Raw genomic sequence first — 27,675 nt, forward strand, 5'->3', positions numbered from 1 at the left:
TCTCTAGCTTGCCTAACAAGTTCCCAAGTGTGTGGAGTAAGGCAAATGTTGTTAAGGGACTACTACAGGCTCCTGAAGCAGAGCCTGGTTCTAGCCAAGATGTGGGTTCTATCTGTGTATGGGCCATTCACTGGAGAGGTGCACCCGAGGATTCTTACGGGCCCCTTTCAACTCAGAATATTCTGTGATTCTGTGAAATGGGAAACGTGGCACCAGCACCCTGAGGGGGGCTGCTCGCCTGCCTCACCTCGAAGCCGCGGCTATTTCAGGGGCACACTTGACTTTGGCCACCTAAACCCGACTCCAGAGCTGCGTGCCACAGCCGTGCCCTGCGAGCTGCACCGACACCGACACGGACACTGCGGGCGATCTCCGAGCCGGGCAGCGACGCAGCCGCCCCGGGCCGAGCCGGGCCGCCGGGAGCCACGGGCAGGCCAGGCCGGGCCGGGCCTCGGCCGGGCGGGGCGCCGGGCACGGTGGGGGCGGTGCCGCCGCGCCCGCGCTCCCCGGGGCGGCTCGGCTGGGCCTGGCCCGGCCCTGTCCTGCGCCGTCGGCCGCAGGTGCTTAAATAGCGGCGGCTGCCGCGCTCCTGTGTCCTTTGCTCCGCTGCGAGGTAAGGGCCGGGCGCCTGGAGCCCTTCGCCGAACGCGCTTTCTCTACCGCGGGTCCCTGTGGCTGTGCTGCCGTGGCGGGGCGGCCGGGCGGGAGGGAGGCAGACAGAGAGAGAATGGGCGGCCCCGGGCCGGTCCCGCGGGGGTCGGGAGCGGTCGGGGCGCGGGCGGCTCGTCCTCCGGCCGCCGCCGTGAGGGGCGAGGGGCCGCCGCGGGCGGGCGGGCAGGATCGCTCCGCGTCTTCCCGCGGCCGCCGCCATTCCCGTGTTTTCATTCTTACCGGTGTGTGTGAGAATTATCTGGGGTGTAAGTGTCCTGACTTCTCTCTGGAGAGCCCACCGCTCCCACACTGCTTCCCCTCTGCGGCCTCAGCCATCCCTGAGGGAGGATGGAATATCTCTGAAGGGGTTCTGCAGTTATTCTAGCGTGTAGTACTCCGATGGCCGATGCTGGCGTGCAGCTGGGACGGCACAGGTGAGGAGGTTCAGGTGCTCCTCCATCACGGAGAGGTGATGGAGAGGTTACCCTGCATCGCTCCTCTCTCTGACAGGATGCATGGCAGCTTTTGGGGCATGGTTCATCTTCCTGAAGATCTTACTGTGACTAAGACTAAGTGACTTAGAATAGACTCTGCCTGATGGGCTGGTGCATGAGGAGAGGTGTGCCATGGAATGCTGCTTTCCCTAAATGGAGTAGAGCTTAATTGCTTGCCCGTTAAATTGCCTGGCTTAATGCCCTAGGCTAGCCTCAGGAAACTGGGACAGGATGGCTTTAGGTAGCTTTTGGAGCCTGCATCTCCCTGATGGTCTCCATGGCCTGTCCTATGGTCAAAGATCTGTAAATCTTTTTGTCTTGTGTCTTTTGCTGCTTTGAGATATATCAGCCCAGCCCCCTGGGATAGACCTTCCTGTGAATTTCCAGAAACTGGTCTGTTACGTGTTTGAAAAACATCAGCTCTGTTGTTAACAGTATGTGTCTGCTTTCTGCCTAGTCTCCCTGCAGGTTCTCCAGAATATAGGAGCTGCTTTGCCGCAGCTCTTGTGTGCTACTAGTGTGCCATGTAAAAAGCATCCCACCAACAAACATGGGACCCTTCAGAGCTCATTTTTGAATCTAGGTGCTGGCCTAGTTGCCTACATGGCATCCAGTCAATGGGTTACCAAGCTGTCCTTTGCAAGCTCCTCGCCGTTTAAACAGACTTTTGGGGTCCTCCTGTCCGACTGTGGTGTCATTATTCTTCCTGGTGATGTGAGTGAGGCACATTTGTGGGCCCATCTTTCACTGTAGCTGCTTTTCTCTTGTAGCCCGCAGAGACAGGAATTGGCAGCTTTGCAGAATGCAGTTCTGTCTGGCACAGTCAGAATCCCTGATTTGTGCTGATGTGTGGTAAGAAAGATCCCTGTTGCACATATCTCTGGAGAGTGGCAGGATTCGTCCCACTGTCTGGAATTTCCTATAGCAACTGCTTTCTAGTACTTCCGCAGGTGGCTCCTGCCCCACCTGCAATGATCATAAATAACTGCACAGCATTACTCTTCCTATACTGTAAACTGAAAAAATAATTTTCTTGACCCTTATGGGCAGAGTTCTTGTGGCATCCACTCCTAGCTTAGAAATCTTTATCCATACTGTCTAAATCCTGAAATCTCTTATGCTATCTGAGTCTTATGTTCCTCGAGATAAGAGCACTGTCAGGTTAACCAATTAGTAACTATGTACATAAGAGACCAAATTGCATGTATTTGGCATCTCAGAACTTGTTACAGCTTGTAGTTTTGTTTCTTAAATGTAGAAAACTGAAAGTACATCCTGTTGGGCATTTCCCATTAGGTCTTCAAATAAGTGGTTAAAGACATCATGGGGAGGGAAGAGTGTTGGAATGAAGGTTGCACATTGCAATTTAGTTTAACCATCTGTACTCATGGATGAGTGTCTCTGAATGCTAAGTTAAGAGTCCAGTCCAGGTGGAAACTGGGATTTAATGAAGAAGATGGTGTGGGTACAGAAGCAGATATGAACAAAGAAAGAAATTCAGACATGGGGAGCCATTAATGTTTTGATATGGAAGTTAAACTGAATGAAGTTGAGAGCATTTTTCCTAACATGTAGTTTGACCAATAAGGAGTCATGGTTTAATTTGAAACCTGGGGAAAAAAATAAAATATCACCAAAATAATTGCACAGTGGCAATAGCAACTTCCCAGTAGTGGTTCAAAACTTGGAAGCATAGGTGCAGAAATGGAAAAATTCAAATCCTTTAAAAGAGTGGCTTATAAATTCTAATGGAATTTCCATTGTGGACTAAAACTGACAGAGTATGTAGTTTTTGAAATAACACAGATTAGACCTGAAACTTCTGCATGAAATTATTTGTGTGCTTTTGCAAGCAACAAGAGGGGGAATGGGACTTACTCTGGGAAGGGTAAAACAGAGGGGCAGCAGTGTTTTAATTCTTACAATGCTTTTCTTTTAATTCTCTTCCTGAATTCATAATGTCTGCAAGAAGCTATCAAATTTCTAAGATTAAGGGCAGGTAAATTCATAGCCCTGGTGTTTGCAGTGGAAATCTTGGAAAATATGAACTTTGAAGGCTCAAGAAGAATTGTGGTGGAAGTATTTTTTTAGTGGAGTTGTCCATAATAAGAAAGTTGTAATACAAGTGTTACACAGAAAAATGACAAGAAATCATGAAGTTATTTCCTGTTCTATATATCTGGCATAGGCCTGACTTACAAAAAGGTAGAGCTCTAAATAATTTAAGTTGAGCTTATAACCAGACTTCTTTATAAGCTATGTTTCCAATTCCCTCTTCCCGTCATACTTAACTGCTTCTGCACTACTGGACTGTGTTCTAATAGCTTCTGAGCTGTTATTTCCATGTCTGCATTCAGACTTGAGTTTAATATGAAGGAAAAATGCCTTTACATCAATATGCCTGTGGAGATATGAGATCTAGTGGCAGTATTTCAAGCACATAGACAATAAAATACTTGCCTCTTTGTTAAAATACTTTTTCTTGAAACACAGGAAATAAGTTTAATCTTGCTTTGAGTTTTCTGATAAAATTTCATGGTAGTGTAAATGGAAATTAGTCCTTCATTGGATTTTCCAGCATAAAATGCATGGCTTTCATCTCCAAAGCCACAACAGACTGTTCTGAATATTCCTTCTTTGTGGCCTGAAAGAATGAAGAAAATGTGTACATGCTTAATTTCTAATGTGTTTTAGCTTAATCTCATAACAACAAGATTGGTGGAAGAGAAGCAGGTACTGTGTTGGAGTAAGGAAGACAAGTCTCTAGACTTTTCTTTGTAATAGATATATATTTGAATTTACCTTTTTTTCCTTATTTTATTTTGTTTTAATTTGCTTGTATTTAAGACCATGTTTTCTTCCCTAGAGCAAACTGTGAAGAAAGGATTCAGGGTTCTATGTAGAGTGTTGATGTTATAATGGTTAATGTGCCTCAGCAGAAAAGTATCTCAGGACAGTTGTGTTTGAAACCAGGCTTTGCTGGATTTTATTTATGTCTATGTATGTTTCAGAGGTGTTTCACTCAGCTATGTACACTTAGTAAGTCAGGAAACCTGAGCCAGCTCAGATGATAATTTATGGGAATGGGGCATATACAGTTATCAGAAAGAATTTTATTAACTTAGCAGGGACCACTAAAATTGAAGAGCTGACCATTCCAGTCTGTGTTTTTCTGCCCAGAAGTAGATCCTTCAGACTGACTACAGCTCATGCAGCATTCAAAGTGTGCTGGGCTAAACGTCTTCAGTCTGAAATCAGTCAGGATATGTTAATTTTTTTAGGATTTTTTCTTGTTGGTTTTGTTTTCTTTTCATGACACGCTGTCCTATCTTTAGTGCTCTTTGTAACTTTTTTCCCCCCCAGAGTGAATTGGACTCTTCTACCAAGGGACCCTCAGTTAGCAGCTTTTCAAACCTATCTTAGTAGAAGGTTCTCAGTAGACTGAATTCAAAACACTGAAGAAGCACTTAGCAGTCATAGTTTACAAGTTAACTGTGCACAGTAATGGGATGCATTAAGGGTTGGTCCCTCAGTTTTGCTGTTGAAGATGGCCAGCTAAGAGACTTGGTTGCTTCCTTCAGTGGCTGCCTTGCTGTGTTTCCTTGCCTCTCAGATCTTGTGCTTTGCTTATTGAGCCTTTCACCTGCGGGATGTACTCTGCTTTCTCCTGTGCTCTTGGGGGCCTGGTTTGATGTTCAGCAGTAGAACGTGTAACAATTTCATCATTCGTCTATCTGCTCAGCCAGTTCTTTGACTGGATTCTACACTTAAATGTGGCTGAGTAGTGACTCAATAGATTGCCTTGCATTGCAGGTAAATAATTGTGTGTTTGAGTCACTAGTGGGTTCTATGATTGTGTTTTGTTTTCATCCCAATGGGCACTGCAGTTACTGGGGAGTGACACAAACCTTATTTTCGCTGACACATGTTCAACAGTTTGCTTTCAGAAATCACATAGTACCTTGTTTTTCTTGTGGAATAAGTGTAAAAGAGGCATATGTAAGGATGATCCAATCTGATTTGATGTTTTATCTTCGAGTCATCTGAATTAGTAACAGGACAGTAGAAGCTGATAGAGAAAAGGCTGAAGGTTAACTAACAAACAGCAGTAACTAAGCTGATTCCCTGTTTCCATCCATGGCAAACTCCACTAGTCCATATGTATCGGTCCTTATATACCCAAGACATAGGTGAAATTGTCTGTCATTGTCTTATCAGCAGTCATCAGCGACTGCTGATGAGGGGAAGAGGGCGGTGTCAGAACACTGCAGCCTAAGCATGCCTAAGTACTTCCTACACTTCGTAGGGAACAACTTTCTTGTGGTCTATCCATGAGACTTGTTATTTTCCATAGTCTGAACTTCTCCTGCATTTCAAGTTGGCTTTTGATGGATGTTAGCCAAGATTTGCACAGTTGCTAGTCACCATCTGGTGGCTAGTGTCCCTCTGGCTCTGTAGGCCAGTGTGGCAAAGTAGCAGAAATTTCCTTGTAGGTAACAGCGGAGTTTGGTGGTTTTTGTACTAGAGCTCACTGACTGGAGCTCGCCTAACTTTCAGTCAGGCTTCCTTTGCCCCAGTAAATCCACATCCAGCTGATTGGTTATCCATGTGACCATATGGGCTGTTATTGGCCTCAAAACTGTTTTCTTCTATTTTGCTGCTGAATCTAGAGTCTTGTGGGCTCAGAAGTCTTCTGGGAGTCACCTTCATTAATTTATTTTAAAGATCTTTTGAGCAAAGACAAAATTCTCAGAAGTAGGGGGAGTTGAATGGAAATATAGGAGCGCTATGCTTACCAACTCTAACTATGAAATCAGTGAGACTTGAACTGGTCTTCAGAATGTTTTTTGTTTTGTTATTTCAGAACTGAGCCAAAAATCATCTCAGTATTTGCTTTTGCAGTAGTGTAGGGCAGGAATCTCATTAAAGGGAGAAGTAGAAAGGTCTTTACTGCCTGTGGAAAGAGAATCAAGATTTATATGCTCTGAGAAAGTATGTAATAGAAGATTTACTTGGTTAAAAAGTCCAGTAGTAATTGCTCATTTTCGTTAACATAATATCTCTCACAAGCTGTCACTTTCTGCAGTTCAGCACAAACATTTCCTGTAGCTTTCCCTTTTGACAGGGAAAGCTAACTTGTCCTTGTTCCAAATATTCAGCCTTTCAAAGTAAGGTCCTATTAATCATAAGACTATTTCTCTAAAGAAACAATTTAGCTATGCAACAGCAGTTACAGTATGTTTAAGTTAAATTGTAAAGCAAATTCTGTCTTTCCATTGGCATTTAACAGCAAACTTGAGTAGGCCCTGTAATTCATAGTGGAGGTACTGCAGAACAGCAAATACAGGAGCATACGCAATAAAGGCTGAGTAACAAATTTGAAAGTAAGAAATATAATGTAGCTAATCCTGCTGGGTTCTCTTCTTTCAGTTTGTTTATTTTCATGTTCACAGATCTGCTGTAGTTTGCTGCCATTTATTTCTAACAACTCATCTGCTTGAAGAGATTCTGTTGTAATGTATTCAGTGGCTGTTCCTGTGTCAGGAGGTGAAGGAGGTAATGGACAACATGGGAAACTTATTTTTTTCCTTTTTGTTTTTGGAGCTGTGTTGCTCTGTGCTGGATTCCTCCTTTCAGTCTTTATTCTGCAGTCATGTCCATCTGGAAGCTTCAGTGACTGTAATGAGGTCCTTAAGGCTGCTGGGCCAGTGCTGGCTGTAACTGGACTGGCTTGTGTTCTACTGGCACGATCAAGGGCCAGGATGTATATAAGACAAAGACAATTGCAAAATGAACAGGTGTACAGCCTTGTTTTTTGTCGTGGGAACTGTCAGTTTGCCCAGTTTCTCATATTTGGATTCCTCTTTTTAACTAGTGGAATGTTGATTAGCATCCTGGGCATTTGGGTTCCTGGTTGCAGCCCTGGCTGGCATACGATACAGCTCAACCACACTGGCACTTCTGACACAGACCTCCAGGGCTGTGGATTCCTGTCACTTCAAATCTTGGGACCTTTGATTGTGCTCACTGGGTTGTCTTTCTTCGTGATAGCTCATGTTAAAAAGAAGCAAAACTTATATCTCAACCAAGAATCTTGTGAAAGTGAACAACATCCTCAGAGCCCTGAATCTTTTCAGGTTACATTAGGTGAGTAAAAAACTGAGTTGGAACTTTACTCTAGGAATTAGGTGGGGTTTTTTTTTCCACTAATAATTTAATTGGCTGGATATTACTTATTTATTATAATTACTTATTTAATATGAGCTCTCAGCATGTCAGTTCTGCCATGTCAGGACAGATGAAATAGAATAATGTTACTTTGTCTCATATGCTTTCTGTATGGTCAGTTCAGTTACCTTTCTCAAAAAGGCAGAAAATCTCTCTTTGGCATAAAAAGTAAGGTCTGACTGTGTAGAGCAACATAACCTGACACAAATAAGTCTAACCCCAATTCTCTTCTCAAACTGTGTAATTGACACTGCAGATCAGACTTCTATGACTATATTTAAGATCTATTTTAGCCTTGAGCTCTGACCCCTTAAACAGAAGATTCTGATTTGTAACCAATGTCCTGTATTTTTAAATTGTGGCCACATCCTCAGTCGGTAAGAGATATAATTATGGGTTTAAACTCTTCAATTACAGAGTGGAAATTGGTAGATTTTTTTGCTGTACTATTGATGTAGTGAACTGTGTATCAATAGTTGTGGTTAGCGTGCCTTGAACTACAAGTAACTTTAGTAAGGAAACTGTCACAGCACACAAAATCAGTTCTCAGAGTCATTAATGACTTCTGTTACAGCACTGCAGTACTTATGGAAAAACTTAGAATTACTATTTTGTTTTTGGGAGGGAAACAAAATACTTTCCTATCCTTAAAATGTTTCAACAGTAACTGTGTGCTTTGCACTTTGGCTTCTTGTAGACAGCCAACCATATTTGTGGTTTTTAGCTAGATTAAACACTCCCCCTTGTCAGCTGTATTGTCTAAATTAAATCTTTCATTTATAAATATGCTGCATCTTTATTTTGGCATTATTTAGAATGTACCTTATTTTGGGATTATTTAGAATGTACCTCCAACCTACTCCAACAGCCTGGAATGTATCAATTCTGTATATGGGTTAATTCATCTTAAAAGCTAGGCAAGTAAAAGTTATAGGATGCTGTTAATATAACCAGAGGTGCTCAGTTCTTCAGAGGTAGTAATTGGTGTTCTTTCCCCTAGGTGATGCTGTGATGATATTCCCACCCCCACCACCTCCTTATTTTGCTGACCCTATGTCACCAACTGCGACTCATTGTCTTATGCCAAGTGTTTTGCCTACAAGTGAAAATCCACCACCATACCACTCTATCTTCACTGATGGGTAAGACTATTCATCTCTGACTTTAGGAATCTGAGGTATCCAAGAATTCTTTAGGTTTCCAAGACCCTGCTCTTATATAATCACTGTGAATTAACTACTAGGCATGACAAAGTTTTCTAGTGCATAACTCAGTTTACTTCAGATACTTTACTTGAATTGGCATTTAAATACTGTTGTATACTAGGGGAGCTACAAACTGCAGAGTGTCCTTTATGAGGATTAAATTATTATTATGACTGGAAAGAACTTCTGAAGTTCTTAAATCAATGCCCCACAGTAGATTTCTTCCACAGATTGTCCAAGAGAGGATGCCATTGACAGCAGTGTGGTAGTGACGTGATATGCATATTGCCAGATTTTAGGAGCCTCTGTAGAAACAGAGCTGCAAATATTTTATGACACATGCCCACAGACCCTGGGAAAGTTGCTTTATCTGCCAGTGTGTTCAGTTCTCCCATGTCCCTTATCTCTGCCTTGAAGAAGTGAGGCCTTGGGGTGCTGATTACCTTCTTCCTGCTGTGGCCATGTGTTGAGATTAAAGGATTCCTTGATATCACAGAAGGCTCCAGCATGCTGATAAGGGAGGCTGCAAAGCTAGTTTCATTTAAAGATGTTGTACCTTACCCTTGCAGGGATTCCTTACATACATGGATTATAACAGAATTGCCTGTTATTGACACCACCAGACTCGGGGAGCAGGAGCTGCCAACTTACCAAAGACTTGCCTGTGCCACAGGAACTTGCAGGGTTATTTTTCCCCTCTGGGTTGCCACCACTAATCTGCTAACTTGAGGGTTAAAGAAGTCACTGCAAGGGCCACACATTAGAAGTCAGAGCTAGGTGTCACATGTTTAGAGTCCCTAACTTATTTTCAGGCCCTTAATGATTCAAAAAGGACTTGAATTAATATCTTTAGAATGGTCCTACATCAGCCTGGGTTTCAGCTGTGAGTAAGTTATGTGGGACTATCATTTAATGACTTTAATTCACAAGGCTGTGTGTGCAACATTGTGTCACTGGAAACTGGGAAATAAACTCTGTGACCAATTTGTTAGGTTACAAAGCCAGCATTATTTTATTAGCAGTGCTGGAGGCTTGGGTAATTCTCCACATATCATGTTTGCTCAGTAACCTAACAGACCTAGTTATATTCCTGAAACTAATACATATTCATCACATTTGCTGAATACATATATATATTATTTCCATGGACTTATTTGGATATGCTTCCAGATCTTCTGAATCATTTCTCCTTGAGAGTGTCTCAAATCAGTCATCAGGTCATAATGTACTTCTCTTACTGTTCTTTGCTCTGACATACAATCCTTTTTCTCAAAACTAAGATATCAGCTACTACATATTAGTCACTGATATAAGGAAGCATTAACTAGAATAAGACATATTAGTCAGAGATGTAGGGAATTAACACAAGACCACAATAGTGTCTGTATTTGTACTAAGCACTGTATGGGACAAAACTAAGCATTAGCATGAATATAGGGGTAGTACACTTAATATGTTAAAAGAATTTTCCAACATCTTCCCCTACTGCTGCATAAACCTCTTACAGAAATATAACTGGTTTGGTAATAGTTGGAAGCATCATCACTGCTCTTAGTGATGAGTATGGGGAAAGTTGTCTGGCAGAAAAGGACTTGGGAATGGGGGTCAACAGCACCTAAGGATGAGCCATCAGTATGCCCAAGTGGCCAAGGCAGCCAGTTGCATCCAAATAAACAGTAGTGTGGCCAGTGGGACCAGGGCATCTAAATCCTCTGTTCAAGGGCAGGGGGACAGTTTGCTTGTTGCTGGCAAACTGTGGGATGGGAGGCAAAGATTAGAAGAACAAGATGCTTGCAGGGGTCCTCTGCTTCTGAATCTGGAGTGTGCTGGCCACACTGAAGCATGCTTGCAGTCTTATGCAGTTGAGGCAAGGGCTTCTAAGGTAACAGAAGCCAGGAGGAAAACACTGAGAGCTATCTCAAAGGAACTAAGGGATGTTCCTCTAGGAAGGCAACATGGCCAGCATTTCAGCTAAAGTGCCTTTACACCAATGCACACAGTATGGGCAGCAAACTGAAGCAATTGTGAGCCACCGTGCTGCTGGAACACTATGACTTTGTTGCCATTCCGGAAACTTTGTGGGATGAATCCTATTTCTGGAGTGTGACTTTCAATAGCTGCAAGGCTGTTCAGAAGAGAGAGGAAAAGAAGTAGAGGCAGAGGGATTGCTCTTTACAGCAAGAGGTGGATTGAATGTGAAGAGTTGTCCCTGAAGAATACCCATGAGCAGGTGGAAAGCTGTGGGTAGGAGTCAGAGACTGAGGCAACAAAGGGAACCTTTGGCTGGGCTCTGCTACAGCCACCTGACCAAGGGGAGCCCATGGACCAAACCTTCCTGCTCCAGCACAGGAGGCATTGTGCCTGAGGGTCGTGGCCTGCAGGGGAACTCAGCCACCCCAGCAGCTGTTGGGAAAGTAGCTTGGAGGGCTGAGGCAATCCAGGAGACTCCTGGAATGCGTGGAGGATAACTTCCAGAGCCAGGTGACAGACAGCCCTGCCAGAGGGAATGTGGTACAGGATCTGTTGGTCACCAGTGCAAGTGAGCTAACTGGGCACCAGGACTGGAGGCAGCCTGGGCTGCAGGGATCACGCACTGCTGGAGTGTGCAGCCCTGAAGGATGGGGCTTGGGTAAGGAGTAAAAGTTCAGCTCTTGAACTTTAGGAAAGCAGACTTCCAGTCCTTTGGGAACCTAGTCTGTGGGATCCCCTGACAGACTGCCCTCAGGGACAAGGGAGTAGAAAAGAGCTGGCAGATCTTTATTCAGTTCTTCCAAACAGCATGAGAGCTGGCAATCCTCAGGAGCAAGAAATCACAAGGAGGGCAAGAGACCAGCATGGCTGAGTAGGAATTTGCTGGTCAAAGTTAAGGGAAAGAAACCAGGACAGGTGACCTAGGAAGAGTTTAGAGATGAAGCACAGTTGTGTAGGGAAGTCGTGGGAATGCCAAGGCAAAACTGGAACTGAACCTGGCAAGGGACACAAAGAATAACAGGAAGGGCTTCTACAGGTACAGTACATTAGCCAGAAATGGAAGGTCAAAGAAAGGATATCTCCCAATTAAACAATGCTGGGAAAATTATGACAGTGGATGAGAAGGCCAATGTACTCAACAACTTTTTTACCTCTGTCTTGAATGGCAACCTCTCCTCCCATTCAGGGGTGGATAGACAGCAGGATAGGGACTGAGGGGGCAAAGTCCCTCCCACTGTAAGGGAAGATCAGGTTCATGGCTATCAGAGGAATTGGAATGTACATAAGTCTGTGGGACCCGATGATCTGCATCCCAGAGTCCTGAGGGAATTGTCAGTAGATGTCAGTCATATGTAGTTGCCAAGCCACTCTCCCTGATACTTGAAAAGTCACTGCAGTCAGGGCAAGTCCCAGGTGACTGGAAAAAGGGAAAAACATTGTACCCACCTTTAAGAAGGGTAGAAAGGAGGAATACTGAGAAATACTGACCCGTCAGCCCCACCTCTGCCTGGGAAGATCACAGAACAGATGCCCCTAGAGCTGTGCACACGTAGGACAGGGAGGTGGTTCAGGACAGACAACACAACTGCACCAAGGGCAGATCCTGTCTGATCAAGCCAGTGGCCTTCTACAGTGGAGTGATGGCATCAGTGGACAAGAGAAGGGTTACAGGTGTCATTTATCTTTATTTTACTGTAAAGCCTTTGGCACAGTCCCCCACACCATCCTTCTCTCTTGACTGGAGAGAGATGGACTCAGTGGGTGGACTGTTCAGTGGAATTGGTTTGACAGTCACATCCAGAGGGTGGTGGTCAGTGACCCAGTGGACTTCAGTGAGAAGTTGTGTCCCTCAGGGGTCCATATTCAGACCAGTGTTATTAAATATATTAGTAATGACATACACGAATGGATTTGCAAATGACACCAAGCCAAGTGGTGTAGTTGTCAGATTTGAAGTATGGGATGCTATCCAGGGGGACCTGGACAAGATGGAGAGCTGGGTCCATGGTGATCTATGTGTTTTAACAAGACCAAGTGCGAGGTGCTGCACATGGGTCAGAGCAGCCCTGGTACCAGCACAGGCTGGGGATGAACAGATCCCAGCAGCCCTGCCCAGAAGGAATTGGGGGTGCTGGTGGCTGAGGCTGGACATGACCCAGCCATGGGCACTCCCAGCCCAGAGAGCCACACGTGTCCTGGGCTGCATCCAGAGCAGGGTGGGCAGCAGGGCCAGGGAGGGGATTCTGCCCCTCTGCCCTGCCCTGCTGAGACCCCACCTGCAGGGCTGCATCAGCTCTGGGCTCCCAGCACAGGAAGGACATGGAATTGTTGCAGTGAGTCCAGAAGAGGCCACCAAGATGAGAGAGGTCTGCAGCACCTCTCCTGTGAGGAAAGGCTAGGAGAATCAGATTTGTTCAGCCTATAAAAGGGAAGGCTTCAGGGTGAACTAATTGCAACCTTCCAATACCTGAAGGGACCCTACAAGAAGGAGAGGAGTGTATTTTTTTTACAAGAGCGTATATTGACAGGACAAGGGGGATTGATTTCAAACTGAAAGAAATTTTAGACTAGATACTAGGAAGAATTTCATTACGGTAACAGTGGTTAGACACTGGAACAGGTTGCCCAGGGAAGCTGTGGATGTCCCATCTCTAGAAGTGTTTAATGCCAGATTAGATGGGGTTCTGAGCAACTTGGTCTAGTGAAAGATATCCCTGCCCAAGGCATGGGAGGTTGGAAATAGATGATCTACAACATCCCTTCTAACCTATAGGCTCTTTTGTGATTGTGTGGTTCAGTTTTGGGTCCTTCTTGGTGAGAAAGAGTTCTGAGAGTGTGACAAAAGAAGATCAGCACAGCTGGTGAAGGATCTGAAGCACAAGTCATGTGAGGAGTTGCTGAGGGAACTGGAGTTTTTCGGTCTGGAGAAAAGGAGGCTTGACCTTATTACTCTCTTCAAGTAAAGAGAGTAATAAGGAAAAGGAAAGGGGGTTGTGACAAGATGGAGATTGGCCTCTTTTGCTAGATAACAAGTGGCAGGACAAGAGGAAATGGCCTTACGCTGTGCCAGGAAAGGTTTATCTTAGCTATTAGGAAAGGGTTTTTTTGTGGGAAGGCTTGTAAAGCATTGGAACAGGCTCCTGAGGAGAAGTGGTGGAGTCACCATCCTGTTGGAACATCATGTGGATATGATTTAATGCTTGTGTGCATTTCTTTGTCTTGTGAACACATGTACACAAAGAAGCAGTTTTTTGGGATAGTATCTAGTGGAATGGATAAAACACCTCAGGCTTGGATACTGAGCCCAGAATGTCTGACCTTGCCCTTTGGTGTTTTCTGATGGGGATGCTCTAGTGGGTGCCCTTCCGTGCTTCCCAGCATCCTCACAGAGACCTGCTGAGCTGATGCCACCTCTGAGTGTGATACTACCTCAATCCTGCTCTCTTGTGGTTCAGCACTCGTTGGCAGTTAGGGCATCTTGACTCGTGCAAGTTGCTTCCTCAGCACTTTCATGGAAGAGGAGCAATTGGCCTCGTTATTCATAACAATGCCATGGTTGAAGATCCCAGATATGGCAGGGGATACACATTTCACATGTTGGTGACTACTGGACAAAGGTGATTTGCCTCTTCAATCCATTGCTCAGTGTTCTGAGCAAACACAAACACAGTGCTGCAGCCTGTGCTGGATGAGAGCTGTTAGTAAGCTGAGTCATGGTCTCATCCCAGAACTGCTTGCATTTTTCCTGCAATCTGTTGCATAGCACCTCAGCACTTGTCTTGTACTATTTCCCTCTCCTTTGAAAACCCTCACAGACCAGTAACAGCATTGAAGATGAGGTGACTGTGCTCTGTATTTGTATTTGAGGTGACTCACTATTTATATGGATACAGATGTATGAGTCAGCTCTGGGAGTGAATCATGAGGAGCAAGCAGGTCTTCCCTTTCCTTGGCAAGCAGCTGAAGCAATATGCTGAGGGCCAGCTCCAGGGTGAGATGAGCAAAGTACCAGAACAATGTGGGTTCAACCAATTTTAATACAATTATGATTGTTAGAGGAGGACAGAGTACTTGGCTGTTCACCTTGAATGTCACTGGGAACTTTGCAATATGGTCATGTTCAGTCTGCCATGGATTGCTGGAATGCCTAGTAAAAGTTTGATTGCCTTTCATGTAAGATCTCAAAAGGCTAGGGAGAGTGATTTGTTTTGGATGCAGTTCTAAGTCTAGTAACTGTCTTTCATAAAGGAAGGGGACTGTGTATGTGATACACTACAAAAGGGACGATACATTAGGAGCTAGGGATCAGAAGATTTAGTAAGATTGTGAAACAGCACAGCCAAAAGCAGCTAATACCCATAAGCCAGGCTGTGACTGGTGATCTGAAAGGTTAGAAGGGAGCTTGTTTTGCCCTTCCCCTCTGAAATTATAGACTTTTCATATGAAGAGTCATAATGTATCCCACAGAATGAAATCTTAATGCTTATGCAAGTTCTTTGCTTCAGGGATTTTAGGAAGTGTGTTCATGTTTATATAAATCAAGTCAAATTTCACTCACTGTAGATAAATGAATTATGCTAACACATAGTTTTGTGTTTTATAGAGCACAGCTTGGTGATGATGAAAGAACAGTTGCTGTTAGAGACTATGAATCCGTATATACAATTTCTGGAAGCAGCTCACCTTCAGATATTTTACCAATGCTATACCTTTCTTCTGAATCGCCACCAAAATATGAAGAGAAAGCATCAATTACAAATAATGAATATTCACCATCTTCTTCCTTATCTTTTTCATCTGTTTCCTTAGCCACATCTGACACCAGCTTCTAAAGGACTGACAGTTCACTTAATTTTTAATAAAATGTACACAGAGATTTACAATTTTTGAATTTATTTACATTTTATAATAAAAGCAGTAATGTTGGCTGTGTCTAATTTTTCATCAGGAAGAATAAACAATGAACTTGGATTTCAAGAAATACTAGAGAAGCCTGGGCCTCTGCTAAAGTAGTCTGAAGGGAGTTCACTGCAAGAACATTAAATTCTCATCTTGTTCCGTTACAGCTTCAGTTTCTGTTTATAGCTGTTCTTTTTATAATGAAGCCGCTAAGTAGAAACCAACTTTTTTGATTATTTTAATTAAATCTGTTTGGAGCTTCAAAGAAAGAAATAATTAGGAAGTGTTTTTATTTCTATTTTTGCATTACTTTTGTGGAAAATACTTGTTTGCAGAGTTACGGCCTTTACAAGTACTCAAGGAGCATTCACATATAGGGATGTTAAGGTTGCTACGAAGATGCCATGATGCTATGAAGAGCTTCAATGGTTACCTTTTGGTCTGCCTGGTAACGAACGCTCCATATTTAGGCTATCTCTGGTCCTTATGTAAGTATAATCCCTAGGAAAATCAGTTTTAGCTGCAGTTAAGAGCCCAAAGGCAGCCCTGAGGGTAGATAATAGGCTAACAGTTTAACTGTGGTAACCACTGGTTTCAGGGGGATTATTCTGCTGTTTTATATCATTATTCATGGATTATACAAGGAGTGCTTATTGTGTGAGAGTGAGTGCCACAAAGCAATGCTATCTTCGAGCTGCAGACATTACTTACCAGCAGATGTGGGAGAGGCAGTTTCGTGCAAACCCATGCAACAAATGTTTTTAAATGACATAACACTTGACAGATCCTTCAGAAATACAACCCTCTGAGCTCTTCCATCCTGCTGCAACCCTAGGGTAGTGATAGTGGCCTGCGTTCAGGGTGGAGGTTCTAATGTTATTTTGTGTTTGTTTGCACCTGTTCCCAAACTGAAGGATTAGCTTGTAGTAGGTAAAGATAAGTAGGAAGAACTGAGTTGCTGCTATCTTTGACATCTTACAACTTGCTCTGAATGCTGTTTGAGAAAAACAAATTGGATTCTGTGCTCAGAAAAGTGGCAGGGCTTTGGGCTTGGTTCAGCCTGGTGTATTTGCTAGCGTTAAAACTTTTTGCAAGAGTGATCTCTGAATTGTTCAGTTCAGTCTCTGAACAGCTGTGTGCATTGGGACCCCAGTTACATCTCCACTTGTCATCTACTATGCTGAATTTCAGAGAACTTGAGTGTAACAGGATGCCAGACTATGAATTAAGAACTTAAATTCCCTCCTGTGCCTAGGGAAAGGTGATTGCCTTTTTGTCATCTTGCTGTGAACGTGCCTCTCACCTGCTGACTGCTTTAGAGAGATGTTCAAGAGCTCCTGCATTTGCCATTTATTTCCAATTCTGTGTCATTCCCTCAGTTATGCCAGGACAGCTCTTTGTGCAGCCACACAAAAACAAACCAGCCAGTGAGGGAAGTGTATTTAGCCAGCAGTAGAGCTGAGGGGCTTATGCATGCAGAGTAATGAGCAAACACGGCACAGAGGGGGATTTAGTATGTAGGAGCTGATTAAACTGGCATGACTCAGCCATTGGAAATGTCTGTATGAAGAAAGGGAATCCACAAAAGCCAGTAGGCATTTTGTCCTCTCTTCTCTCAAACGTTTTTTACCTAGTGAGTTTTTCAAGGATGTTTCTCCTTATATGCAATCTGCAATACAAACTGTAGTTTGCCATCTTTGTGATTATTTTTTAAGCTTTTGCTCCTAATGTTTAAACAGTGGGGCCCACTGCCGTGTATGATTCATGGATACATGGCTTTGCATGTGTCTAAGGAGCCTGTTTCAAATTATCCTTCTATCATATAACAAGAACAGAAGCTGGGGTATTTTACTGGAAATATCCCATGCAACAAAGCCCATGTTAGCTTTATCCTGTTCTTTATCCAGAACACTCATTTTCTGAAAAGGCCAAATATCAAAACGTGTTTTCACAAATCTGGAAATATTTCACCATCTTAAACAAAAAAAATCAGTTGCATCTGGTAGTAAAGTGAAAAAGTATCAACCTTTTCTGCTGTCTTCAATTTGCTCAGTTGGTTGTTCCCAAGAGGTACCCAAGAGACCAGACAAATCAAGCAGAATATGTTGATTCATCGGAGTTCTCTGTAACAGAAACATAATCTTGTTTTCCTTCAAGGTTATTGTATTTTGATCATCTACTGCAGAGTCTTCAATGTGGATCACTTCATTTCTAAAAAAGCAGTCTTCACGTGGTTCAGAAAGCTGCTGACCTGACTTCAGACATGGCATCCTGAGAAGGCGTTACCTCTAAAAACAAGGATTGAAAACGGAATTTATCTCTCTATGATTTTGAGAAGATGCTTAGGAAATAGATCTGTTTACAACTCTATTAGCATCTTCTATTTTTGACTTAGAAAATCATTACTTGAAAACTCAGTGGATGTGCTAGGTGGCCCTCCACGAAGTGCTCAGCACTGCAGTGGTTAACATAGCCAGTGCCACAGTATTTGCCGACTGTGCTGTTGAAATCTGTTGCAGCAAGGTCAGAAAATGTGAGTAAGAGGCTAGCAAGTCTGCCCTCACCACTGAAGGCTACCACTGGGTGAATGGCAGTAGAGGGAGGAATTTTTGATGTGAGGAGTAGGAGTGAAATGTCTGTATTAGAAAGGAAGCAACACCTTGTAAAACTATAAAAGTAGCTTAAAATAATACAGAATAGCATTTTTATTGAGGAAGTGAGATACTTTACTGTCCCACTAATGGTGCTATAACCCTCTTTCTACTCTAAGGTTAGCTTAAGTGTTTGACATACAAATGCTAGTGAGCAAATCAAGTTGGTTACTGATTCACACTTACTTAAACAGGCAAAGTGGGAGGTAAGGGTTGCTTGGCCTCTCTAAGTGAAGGTCTTTCTTCCTTGCTGCCTGCACTGATGCTGCTCTGCTTCTAACTGCAACACTGCAATCCTTTGCATATGAGAGATTCACAAAAATATAAATTAATACCTTTTCTCTAGGAAAAGTCCTTCTTCCTACATCAACAGCAGCTAAAAAAATCAACAGTTAACTCATCTGAAAAACTGAGATTGCACGGGTCTTTGCAATGTTGCTATGTTTTTGTGATAGCAGCACTTGATATCACAAGGCAGTGATTGCACCCACCCCATCTTTGCCCTTTATGGTTGTGTTGCTGTATTCATTTATCCCTTTTCCATCCTATCTCTTCAGAGTCATGACTTGTAGTGCCAATACCTCCACATTCTGCACCGAACATGCCAGACTTTCAGTGCTCCTCCCTCTATCACGCATGCATGCATCTCAACAATTAGGCATGGAAAAACCTTCATTTTGGTGTGCCTGCTCACAAGACAATATTTTCGGGAGCATATAAAGCCACCTTGCTGGTAAATGCAGTTGTGGACAGCTGGCTGAACCTGCTCCTCACAATTTATTTGTGCTTTGAGGCTGGCAGTGCAGTAGTACAGGGGTGAAAGGCCCACTCACAGTGGTTCTTCATGTACTGCTCCTATATGTGTAATTGTTTTCCACTAAAGACACCATCTGCAGTTACTTTCCTCTAGGAAAAATCCCACTAACTCAAACCACTCACTCCTTAATCTCCCTAAATTGTGGACTGATAATTTGTACTTACTTATTTTAAAGCTAATCAATGTGCAATACCCTGTGTTGTGCAGCTTCTTTCGCATGTTCTTTGACTAAGTCCCTGCTTATATAACTGGCGTGTAAGAAAATAAAACCTTCCTACTGATAGTAGGCTGATAATATGAATAACTGTGTAAAAGAGGTAACATAAGGAGAAGAAAAAAGGGTTAAGTGATAGCCTGTCAGTGTTCACTAGAATGACTTATCAAACAGGTTAGAGAACTGAGGGGTTGCAGAGCACCTGCTTCCAGCAGCAAGCACTGCAGGCAATATTTTCTATTACTACTTCCCCTGGTAATAGAAAATTAGGTGCAAGAACAGAAAGCAAAGCAGTGCTTGTGTTCAAGGGTAAGGTCTGAAGCAGATGAGAACAGAACTGTATTGAGATCTGAAAACAGCACTCATTCTAAAAAACCTCACTCCAACCAATTTTCCTTGGTTTCACAAAACTCTTTTGCTTAGGAGTTATTCCAGGTAAAAGGGATGCATTTGGTAAATTGACATTTTTAAGTGAGTCCCCAGAACACACACTTATTTGCAAAGAAAAGCACTGGTCCTAAAAAAATCAGTGTGATCCAGTAATCTCTTAAGACCTTGACAGCTGCCTGACTGCAGCATTACCACTCTCTGGGAAAATAATTGGAGAAATATGGGGATTCATAGAGGAAGCTGTCTTACAGAGGGGGACAGTTTACAGGGAAAGGAGTAATTTTAATGTAGATCCCAGCACAGCAAATAGAGAATGTTTTCCATCCTATTTTAAAAGTTCAAGTGGCATGTCGGTTTGGAAGGAAAAAAAGAATCCTGTGCTCTCCAGCTCTACTGTGCACTTGCTCAACACATGAAGTCATGTCCTAGACCAGAGGAAAAGAGATGGCTGTGGGATGACACAACACCCAGCTTGGAAAATTCTGATTCCAGACAGGATCTAAGGACCACTCTGTGGGATTGAGGAAGTGCTCCAGTATGATCCCATTGCAAATAGCAGTTGCAGAGTTCTTGAATGAATGAAAGGAGCAAGGTGACACTCCATCTGTATAAACTATTAGTTGGACAGCTATTATAATATAGTGCTGCTTTTAAAAGGATGTTGGAAAGCCTGAAAGATGCAGCAGTGGCAAGGATGATTCATAGTATGGAAAAACCTGACTTGTAAAGAGCAGTAACAGTTCATTCCATTAAGTTTAACAAATGTAAGGTTAAAGGTGATTTAGACTTCAGCTATAATTGCCAGTGCAAGGACAGTTTATGTAGTATTTCAGCACTTTCTAGTTTAGTTGTCATCATACAAAACCACTGCATTGCAAGACTGATCTCTTTGCTCAAGAGGTGCAGAGAATCCTGACCAGACTTAGTATTGTGGTAAAGGCTGATCTTGAGTGTATTTGTCAGAAAATTTGTTGACACCCTGGGTAACAGGGGTGACTTAATAATGCTGCATTTGGAAGCTTCACAGCTTTTTTTTTAAGGAATCCAGCACTAATATTCCTCAAGGTCTGTGCACTAAAAATGAGAACAACATCTGCAATTGCATTCAGCATCAGTTCTGAAGGTGCCAAATTTGGTGAATCGCCCTTTCCAGGAAAGAGCTGTTGTCACACAGTGTGATGTGAATGCACAGTAGACTAAAGGCACTTTTACTGACTTTGAAGAAACAGTCTAAAAGGTAAATTTTCTAGTTCTAGAGCTATTTTTAATTTTACAAATTTCAGGATAAGTTTGCTTCCCCAGAGCTGCTGGTAGCAGGAAATTACGTGTCCTACTGCCCAAGCAGTAATCAGTGTCCTGTGTGTAGTACCCTGCCATGCTAGTCAAAACAGGCAGAGTAGTTGGAGATTTTTCCTCCTTAAGGAATTATACAAAGACATTCTACCAGAACTTTTCAATAGGAATTGCTTTAGTCTGAAACTGTTGGAAACAGAAATTTTCAAAATTCAATAATCTGTCTGTTTAATATATGAGACATGAGTTCAGCAGAACAATTCATTGTGATATGAAGACGTATCCTAGGTACCTGTGAGTACAGGATAAGATTCCTCACTCTGTCACGTTTAGCATTACAGGAGGTTCTTTCTCTTTCCTGCAGTGATGTGCTATTCAGGGTATTTGGGCATTATTCTCTGTGAACCTTAAAACCTACAGCAAAATATGTCCAGAATTAAGGGGAAATTATAGGGTAATTTTACTACTTCAACCTGCTGAAAAGCTTTGGCTGTCTTGAAATAATGTTTCTTCCACAGCCAACAGTTCTCCCAGGCTTCTCAGCACTCACCATCCTGTTGCCACTTACCCTCCTGCTCACCTCCTGGTTGCCCCAGAAAAATATCAGAAAGCATACTTTGATATTTTTTTAAACCATGAACTGCAAAATGAGCTGCAGCAGAGGTCCAGGCATGACTATAAATGTCACGCTTCAGAGCATGGAAAAGCATTCCTAGCAATGGCCATGTGGAATTTTCCTGCAGAAAATTGAGCAGGAAGTGGAGAGCAAGGATCTCTTCACTGCTGTTGACTAAACATATGCTGTCCATATGTTGGATGCATCAGCTAGCTGGGGCCAAGGAAAAGCTGCAAGAGCTTCATCTTGCTTTTTCTGCTATCCAGAATGAGCACGGTATCATGGGTGCTAAATTAAAGAAGAAGAAACATAAGGAGACAGGCAGTCATGCAGGGGTGAATCCATTTCGGAAGTGATGGTGGTAATTCAAGAAATCTTTAGTGATCGCTTCAGGCTTCACTTCCCAGACCTTTGTTCTTTCAGGCAAAGTTTATTCTTTCACATGATGGACTCTGTTAACCATATACACACAAAGTTCTTGTATAACTAACCTGAACCTTCGACTTTAAATGCTCTGCCAAGTCCTTTACAAGCCCCCTTTCTCTTGAAGGAGAGGATACATTATAGTCAGTAATGGAGCAAAACAACAACAACAATGTAGAAGATTTCTCCTTGAATGTTTTTTCTGTCACTCCTTGTCAGCCAAGCAGATCTGATGCCCTGGTGTCAGATGGGGATAAAGCTGGCACCACTCTGCTCTTTTCAGGTGTGTTTTTGGGACTGGTGGGGATCACTTTCACTGTGATGGGATGGATAAAATATGATGGCATTACACACCTGGAGTGGACTCAGTTACTAGGGCCTATTCTGCTGTCTGTCGGGGTGACTTTTATTCTGATTGCTGTTTGTAAATTTAACATGCTTACGTGCAAGCCCTGTAAAGAAAGAGAGGAAAATACGTCGGAACTTGACCAGGCTGCAAGCGGACAGTCCTTTGTCTTCACTGGCATTAACCAGCCTATAACTTTCCATGGTGCCACAGTGGTACAGTACATCCCTCCGCCGTACCCATCCCAGGAAGGCGCTGCCGTCAGTCCCAGCCACCTTCACTCAGGGCTCAGCTGCTGCGCTGCTGCTCCCCCCAGCACCTCGCCACTTCTCGCCTCGGGCTCTCCTCACTTCTGCCCTGCCTACGCCCTGGACAACCTGGCTTTTACTGGAGATGAGAGCTACACTGCTTATCCTGCAGAGAATTCCAGGAATCAGAGGTACATCTTCTGAAATGCCTTAGTGTGTTTGGACACAGGCTTCTGAATATTTTAAGTACAATGTGTGGTTTTCATAAGAAACTGCAGCTAGTCCAGGGTATTATCCTTCTCAGGCTTTTTTTTGTCTTGGTTAGGAATTTTTCTTGAGTGAGGAAACATACTTTTCCTGCAAAGTGTTTTTATACAATTTAAATTCACTTATAAATGCCTTTTGGTTTTCAGTAAACGAAACCTCTTGTTACTTTTTAAGATATGTATGTTCCTGTTTGTGGAGGTTTTCTTATGTTTATCTTGCCACCTTTTGATTATTATGTGTATGATACCAAGATGATTTTTTGCCTTTTTTTTAAATATACCTTATATACATAAATATATATGTTTATATATATAAAACTTCTATATATTCTCAGTATTCTTAGCAAGCATGCTTGTAAGAATACTGAGGATATATAGAAGTTTTATATAAGTCTGATAACTTAGCATAGCCCTAGTATTCTGCCAGGCCAGGAGACCAAACATCCTAAAGGCCTTGTGGTGGTGGTCGGAGGCCAGAAAACCCTACACTGTCTTGGAAACCAAGGTCCTCTCTAGAACACATCCTGTAAACTAGAGATTTGGCCCATGCAGGGGGAATTCCACAGATGGGGGAATATCACACCATTCATCCAGGCCTCCCATTGGGGCACCCCTGTTAGATATGCTGATTTTTAAGGTCTATAAATTGTATACACCATCTGTCATGGGGGTGCATTGCGACACATCCCACCTTGGTGAAGTGGTGCACCACAAGGATCCTTACTAAATACCGAGGGAAAACCCCTTGTCCCTTAATTGTATCTGGCTCTCAATTTTTAAGACTGGGAAAAGGTATCATGTAGGGCCAGAGACTTCCATTTAAACTCAGTCGTAACACATGAGTCAGCACACAAACAGCATTTCTGCAACAATGCAAGAATCAGTCTGGTACCAGATGCTCTCCCTCCTAAATACACCTGGTCACAACATGCTGCTGTCCCACTGAAACAACCTTCCAGCTCTTCCTCTTTTCCTAGTTTTGAGGTATAAACAATATTGGTCATGTTGCACAGCAGTATGGAGCTGCTCAAATTGTACACAAAATTATTTTATATAGTTCTTTGCTCCAAGGAAAAATATTCTAATTATAGGAATTACTCATAATTATATCCTCTGTGCAACACAAGTCACTGTTAGTTCATTTATCAAAGTATTTCTCAAAAACTGCTGACTAACTTATTGTTCTCAGCAAATATGAGTGACAGGCATGGGCAGGGTGGAGACAACGGTCACCTCCTGACACTTCTAAACTTCATGAAAAAACCACAGCAAACAGCTGAATATCAGTAAAACTTCATCTCATAGCATTTTCTCCATAAGCCAGGAGTACTTTTCCCAGATAAGGCTGGGAGGATGAAACACTGAAATTACCTGAATGCTCTGGTAAATTCTTTTTGTATCTGCTCCTCTTCCTCTTTTCAGGTCAGAAGACAGTTCTGATGAACCAGAAGGACTGCTGGAAGACTATGCCCGTAATAACTTGTCACCTCCACGTTACGAGGAAATATACCCTTTTTCTTCATAAAATCATCATGGACAAGAGACAACAATCCTAGGAGATGCTAGCAAGAATCCCAGAAAATCTTTTCTTTAAACACTTGTGTGATAAGACAGTGTGAGCAAGTTCTTGATATTCATACACAGTATCACTGAAGATATTTAACTGACCCTTTCCTTTTTCTCTGTCAAATTTTGTTAGCCCTTGGCAATGCAGCTTAATAGCAGAGCTATTAATTATTCAATGGCTAACTATTAATAGCAAAGGTATTAAACTCAAGGATCCAAATCTATATTAGGATTCCCCAACAAGAAGCTTGATTTTCAGACTTGCTGAAACCAGGGAGAACTGTGAATGCACCAGATGTTTGTGGAAGATCATGATTGCTCCTGGACATTCAGCATCTTTAGAAAATACTTGATTTTTCGTTGAGGTATTTTCATTCTTGATTGCTTGGGAAACTTTAAAAGTACTCAAGTGTCTGATCCATGAAAGTGCATTTTATGTCTTAATTTTGTCTGATTCTTTAGAAGAGCTTACTCATTAACAAGTCCAGTCTACAGATTAGACTTTCTCAGCTTGCTTTAGCTGGATAACCAGTCCTATTGCACAACCCAGTCCTGTAGGCATTTTTTTTAGAGCATCTTGTTTGAACCACAGCATCTCAGAACAGAGAAAACAAATAGTGACTTATGACAACTTTTACATAAGATCTCTAAGACACCCTGCATGCATCAAATTCAGTTCCCTTCCCCACCTGATGGAAGGCAAAGCACAGTCTCCCACCAGGAGTCCTAATAACTATGAGGTTAATATCACTAAAGAAAATGGCATCTTTCTGAAGCCTCGACAGAGATGTGTGATCCTGCCACTGTTAAGGACTTTGACAATCACAGCTGCTGCACCCCACTCTGTGGGAAACACCTCTGAGGTCCCTTCTTATTTGAATGTGGTCTTAGGCACACAGCCCAGGCTGCAGGTTGCCCCCAGAGTATCTAGGCAACTGTAGGCGGTAGTAAACTTGCTCAAGTTCAGCTTGGTTCCATGCATTGAATCCACAACAATTTGAGATAAGCTCATTTGGTTAGAGAATGGCATCACTGAACACCCAGACTGTGAGTTTGATCCCCAAATGGGCCATTCACTTAAGATTTGGACTTGATGATCCTTGTAGGTCCCTTCCAATTAACAATATTCTGTGATTCTGTGAAATATATTTACAGCTGTATTTAACAAAAGATGAAGTGTATTAGCTGTGAAATTTTGCAATCCAGAATGAAGATCCAAAGAGGCTTAGCTCAGGAGCTTTTTAAACCCCAGAACAATGACGATGCTACAAGTCCCTACATTTTTGTTTTGTTTTTCCACATATATTTAAGGTTCTGCTTTTGAATGTGCCAAGAAGTGCAACAAGCCAGTATTTCCCTATGATGATCCCATTAGGTTTGCTCATCTCCCTCAAAGCAAAAGCTGATCTCAGCTCTCACCTGCAGGAGTGGGCACCACACAAAACGCCCCGGAGGGCAATGGTAACTGTCCCAGGTAACCAAGCAGTGCACTGCTGGTGTGCCTGTGGATCAGTCTCCTGGCACAGCACAGCTAAAAGCAGGCATCCATTATGGAATATACCAACTTTCTCTTACTTGTTGATGCAGCTGTCTTGGCTCTTGCCAGATCTCATTCCTGGGAGCTGGAGAAGCTTGGCATTTGAGCACAGACAGTTGCACACCAACCTGATGTACCTGACAGCTAGCAGGAAATCTCAGAGTTTCTGTGCAGCTCCTCTAGCAATCAGGAGACAGCTCTGGATGGAGATGTGCATTCAGAACATTGTCCAGCTGCATGGACCAGCAGGTGCATGCCTCCCTGTCCTGTGCACTTAGAAGTTGCCAAGAAATAAAGCGGGGTGGGGGGGGGGGGGGTGTACAAAACAACCACTGTCCTGCACAGTGATGAACAAGACACTGACAGAGGTCATATTTGGGATGCAACATTTAAACAGACTCAAAGCTGGATTAGCAACTGCAGCAGCAGCCACTGAACAGTGACTGCAAACTTTGTGTGAGGTTTTTCTCATTAGAGAAATCTGGAACACACTGTTTTTCAGCAGTGATGGCCTGGTGTTAGCAGGTAGTTGGAGAAGGGGAGGTGCGTGTATTTGGAGAAAGGGAGGCATGCTGTGTTCAGCATGATCTCTATGGGATTGAGTGAGAGAACAGAGGATCTAAAAATAAATGCAAGTTTATTTTATGGAAGTGTCTTGCTTCTTTTCTGGAATTTACACAGAGGTGAATTCATCCTCCCTCCACAGCAGGAAACTGGATGGTCCCAATTCCCCAGGTAGTTCCACATGTACAGAGCCCTGAACTTAGCACATAGTTGTGCTGAACCCAGCAGGCACTGCAGTAGCACAGAGGTCAGGCTTGATGGATCCAATTGCAGGACTAGGGTCAAAATTTCTGCCCAGTCACCCTCCCCCACCCCAAGAAAATTCCTTCAGTCAGATACCACAGATTTTTTTCCTGCTTCTCTTCCTCCTGCCCACTGCCCCCCCCCCCCCAGCATAAATTTCATTAGGTAATAATATCTTTATTTTAGATATTAGATAGACAGAATAAATGGAAGAAAACTCAGAAACTCAGAAGGGTACACTGTGGACTGCATATTGATTTTAAAGTTTACTTCTAGCTGCACTATATTCATTGTAGAGAATTGGAAGAATCCTGGGTTTCTCTTTAAAGAGGATATTAAGTTTAAATAGCTATATTGAAATTACCTTGACCCATCAGATTAATTCTGGCTGAATTCTGTGGGAGTCTTCTGAGAAACTCCAGGGTGGTAACAGTCCCTTGTTGTACTGAGTGCTGATAATGGATTTTAAGAACAGAGACATGTATTATAAAGGCTTTTACTTCCTTTTCTTCCTTCCACCTTCTACCTTCATCCTTTTTTTTTTCTGTTTTAACCACAAGGTTTGGAGGGGTTGCTGGGTGTGTGTGTGTTTTCTTTGTATGTTTGGATTTTGGAGGGTTTGTTTGTTTGTTTTTACTGTGATATATAACCATCACATGAACTCACTTCTTAGCATTAAGAATTCTTTCTGCGGTATGATGAGTGAAAGAACAAATCTTTTTGGCCTTCAACCAAGGGCAACTGTCACAGCCCTTCCAGATTATACTGATGTAACTTCAGAAAGCACCTGGAAGACTGTATTTGAGATTTTGCTCAATCCATTTTTAATTTAAGATGGTGCTCTTTAAGCAAAATTGCATTCTCCCACATTGCAGACCTGCAGAATATTGGGGATTTAATAGTTTAAGGTGTCTTGCATTCTAGTCATAGTGATAGAATCTTGTCTGTACTTTCAGCTATGTAACCCTGCGTGGGCTTTTGGGATTTTTCCTAATATAACTCTATTTATACGATTTTGATCATAAAATAGTTAATAAATAAATAAAATCAGTA

At 42.8% G+C, this 27,675-nt stretch overlaps 1 protein-coding gene across 1 annotated transcript; it reads left to right on the forward strand.

The window, feature by feature from the left end:
• Positions 1 to 41: 41 nt before the first annotated feature.
• TMEM174 (transmembrane protein 174) lies at positions 42 to 27,675 on the forward strand. The gene is made up of 3 exons (XM_054652573.2): positions 42 to 613; positions 22,412 to 22,637; positions 24,135 to 27,675. The coding sequence occupies exons 1-3, from the start codon at positions 46 to 48 to the stop codon at positions 24,235 to 24,237; spliced, it is 897 nt and encodes a 298-aa protein (XP_054508548.2). The 5' UTR covers positions 42 to 45; the 3' UTR covers positions 24,238 to 27,675.

This window comes from Agelaius phoeniceus, chromosome Z (genome assembly GCF_051311805.1).
Source record: "Agelaius phoeniceus isolate bAgePho1 chromosome Z, bAgePho1.hap1, whole genome shotgun sequence".
Classification (NCBI taxonomy): domain Eukaryota; kingdom Metazoa; phylum Chordata; class Aves; order Passeriformes; family Icteridae; genus Agelaius; species Agelaius phoeniceus.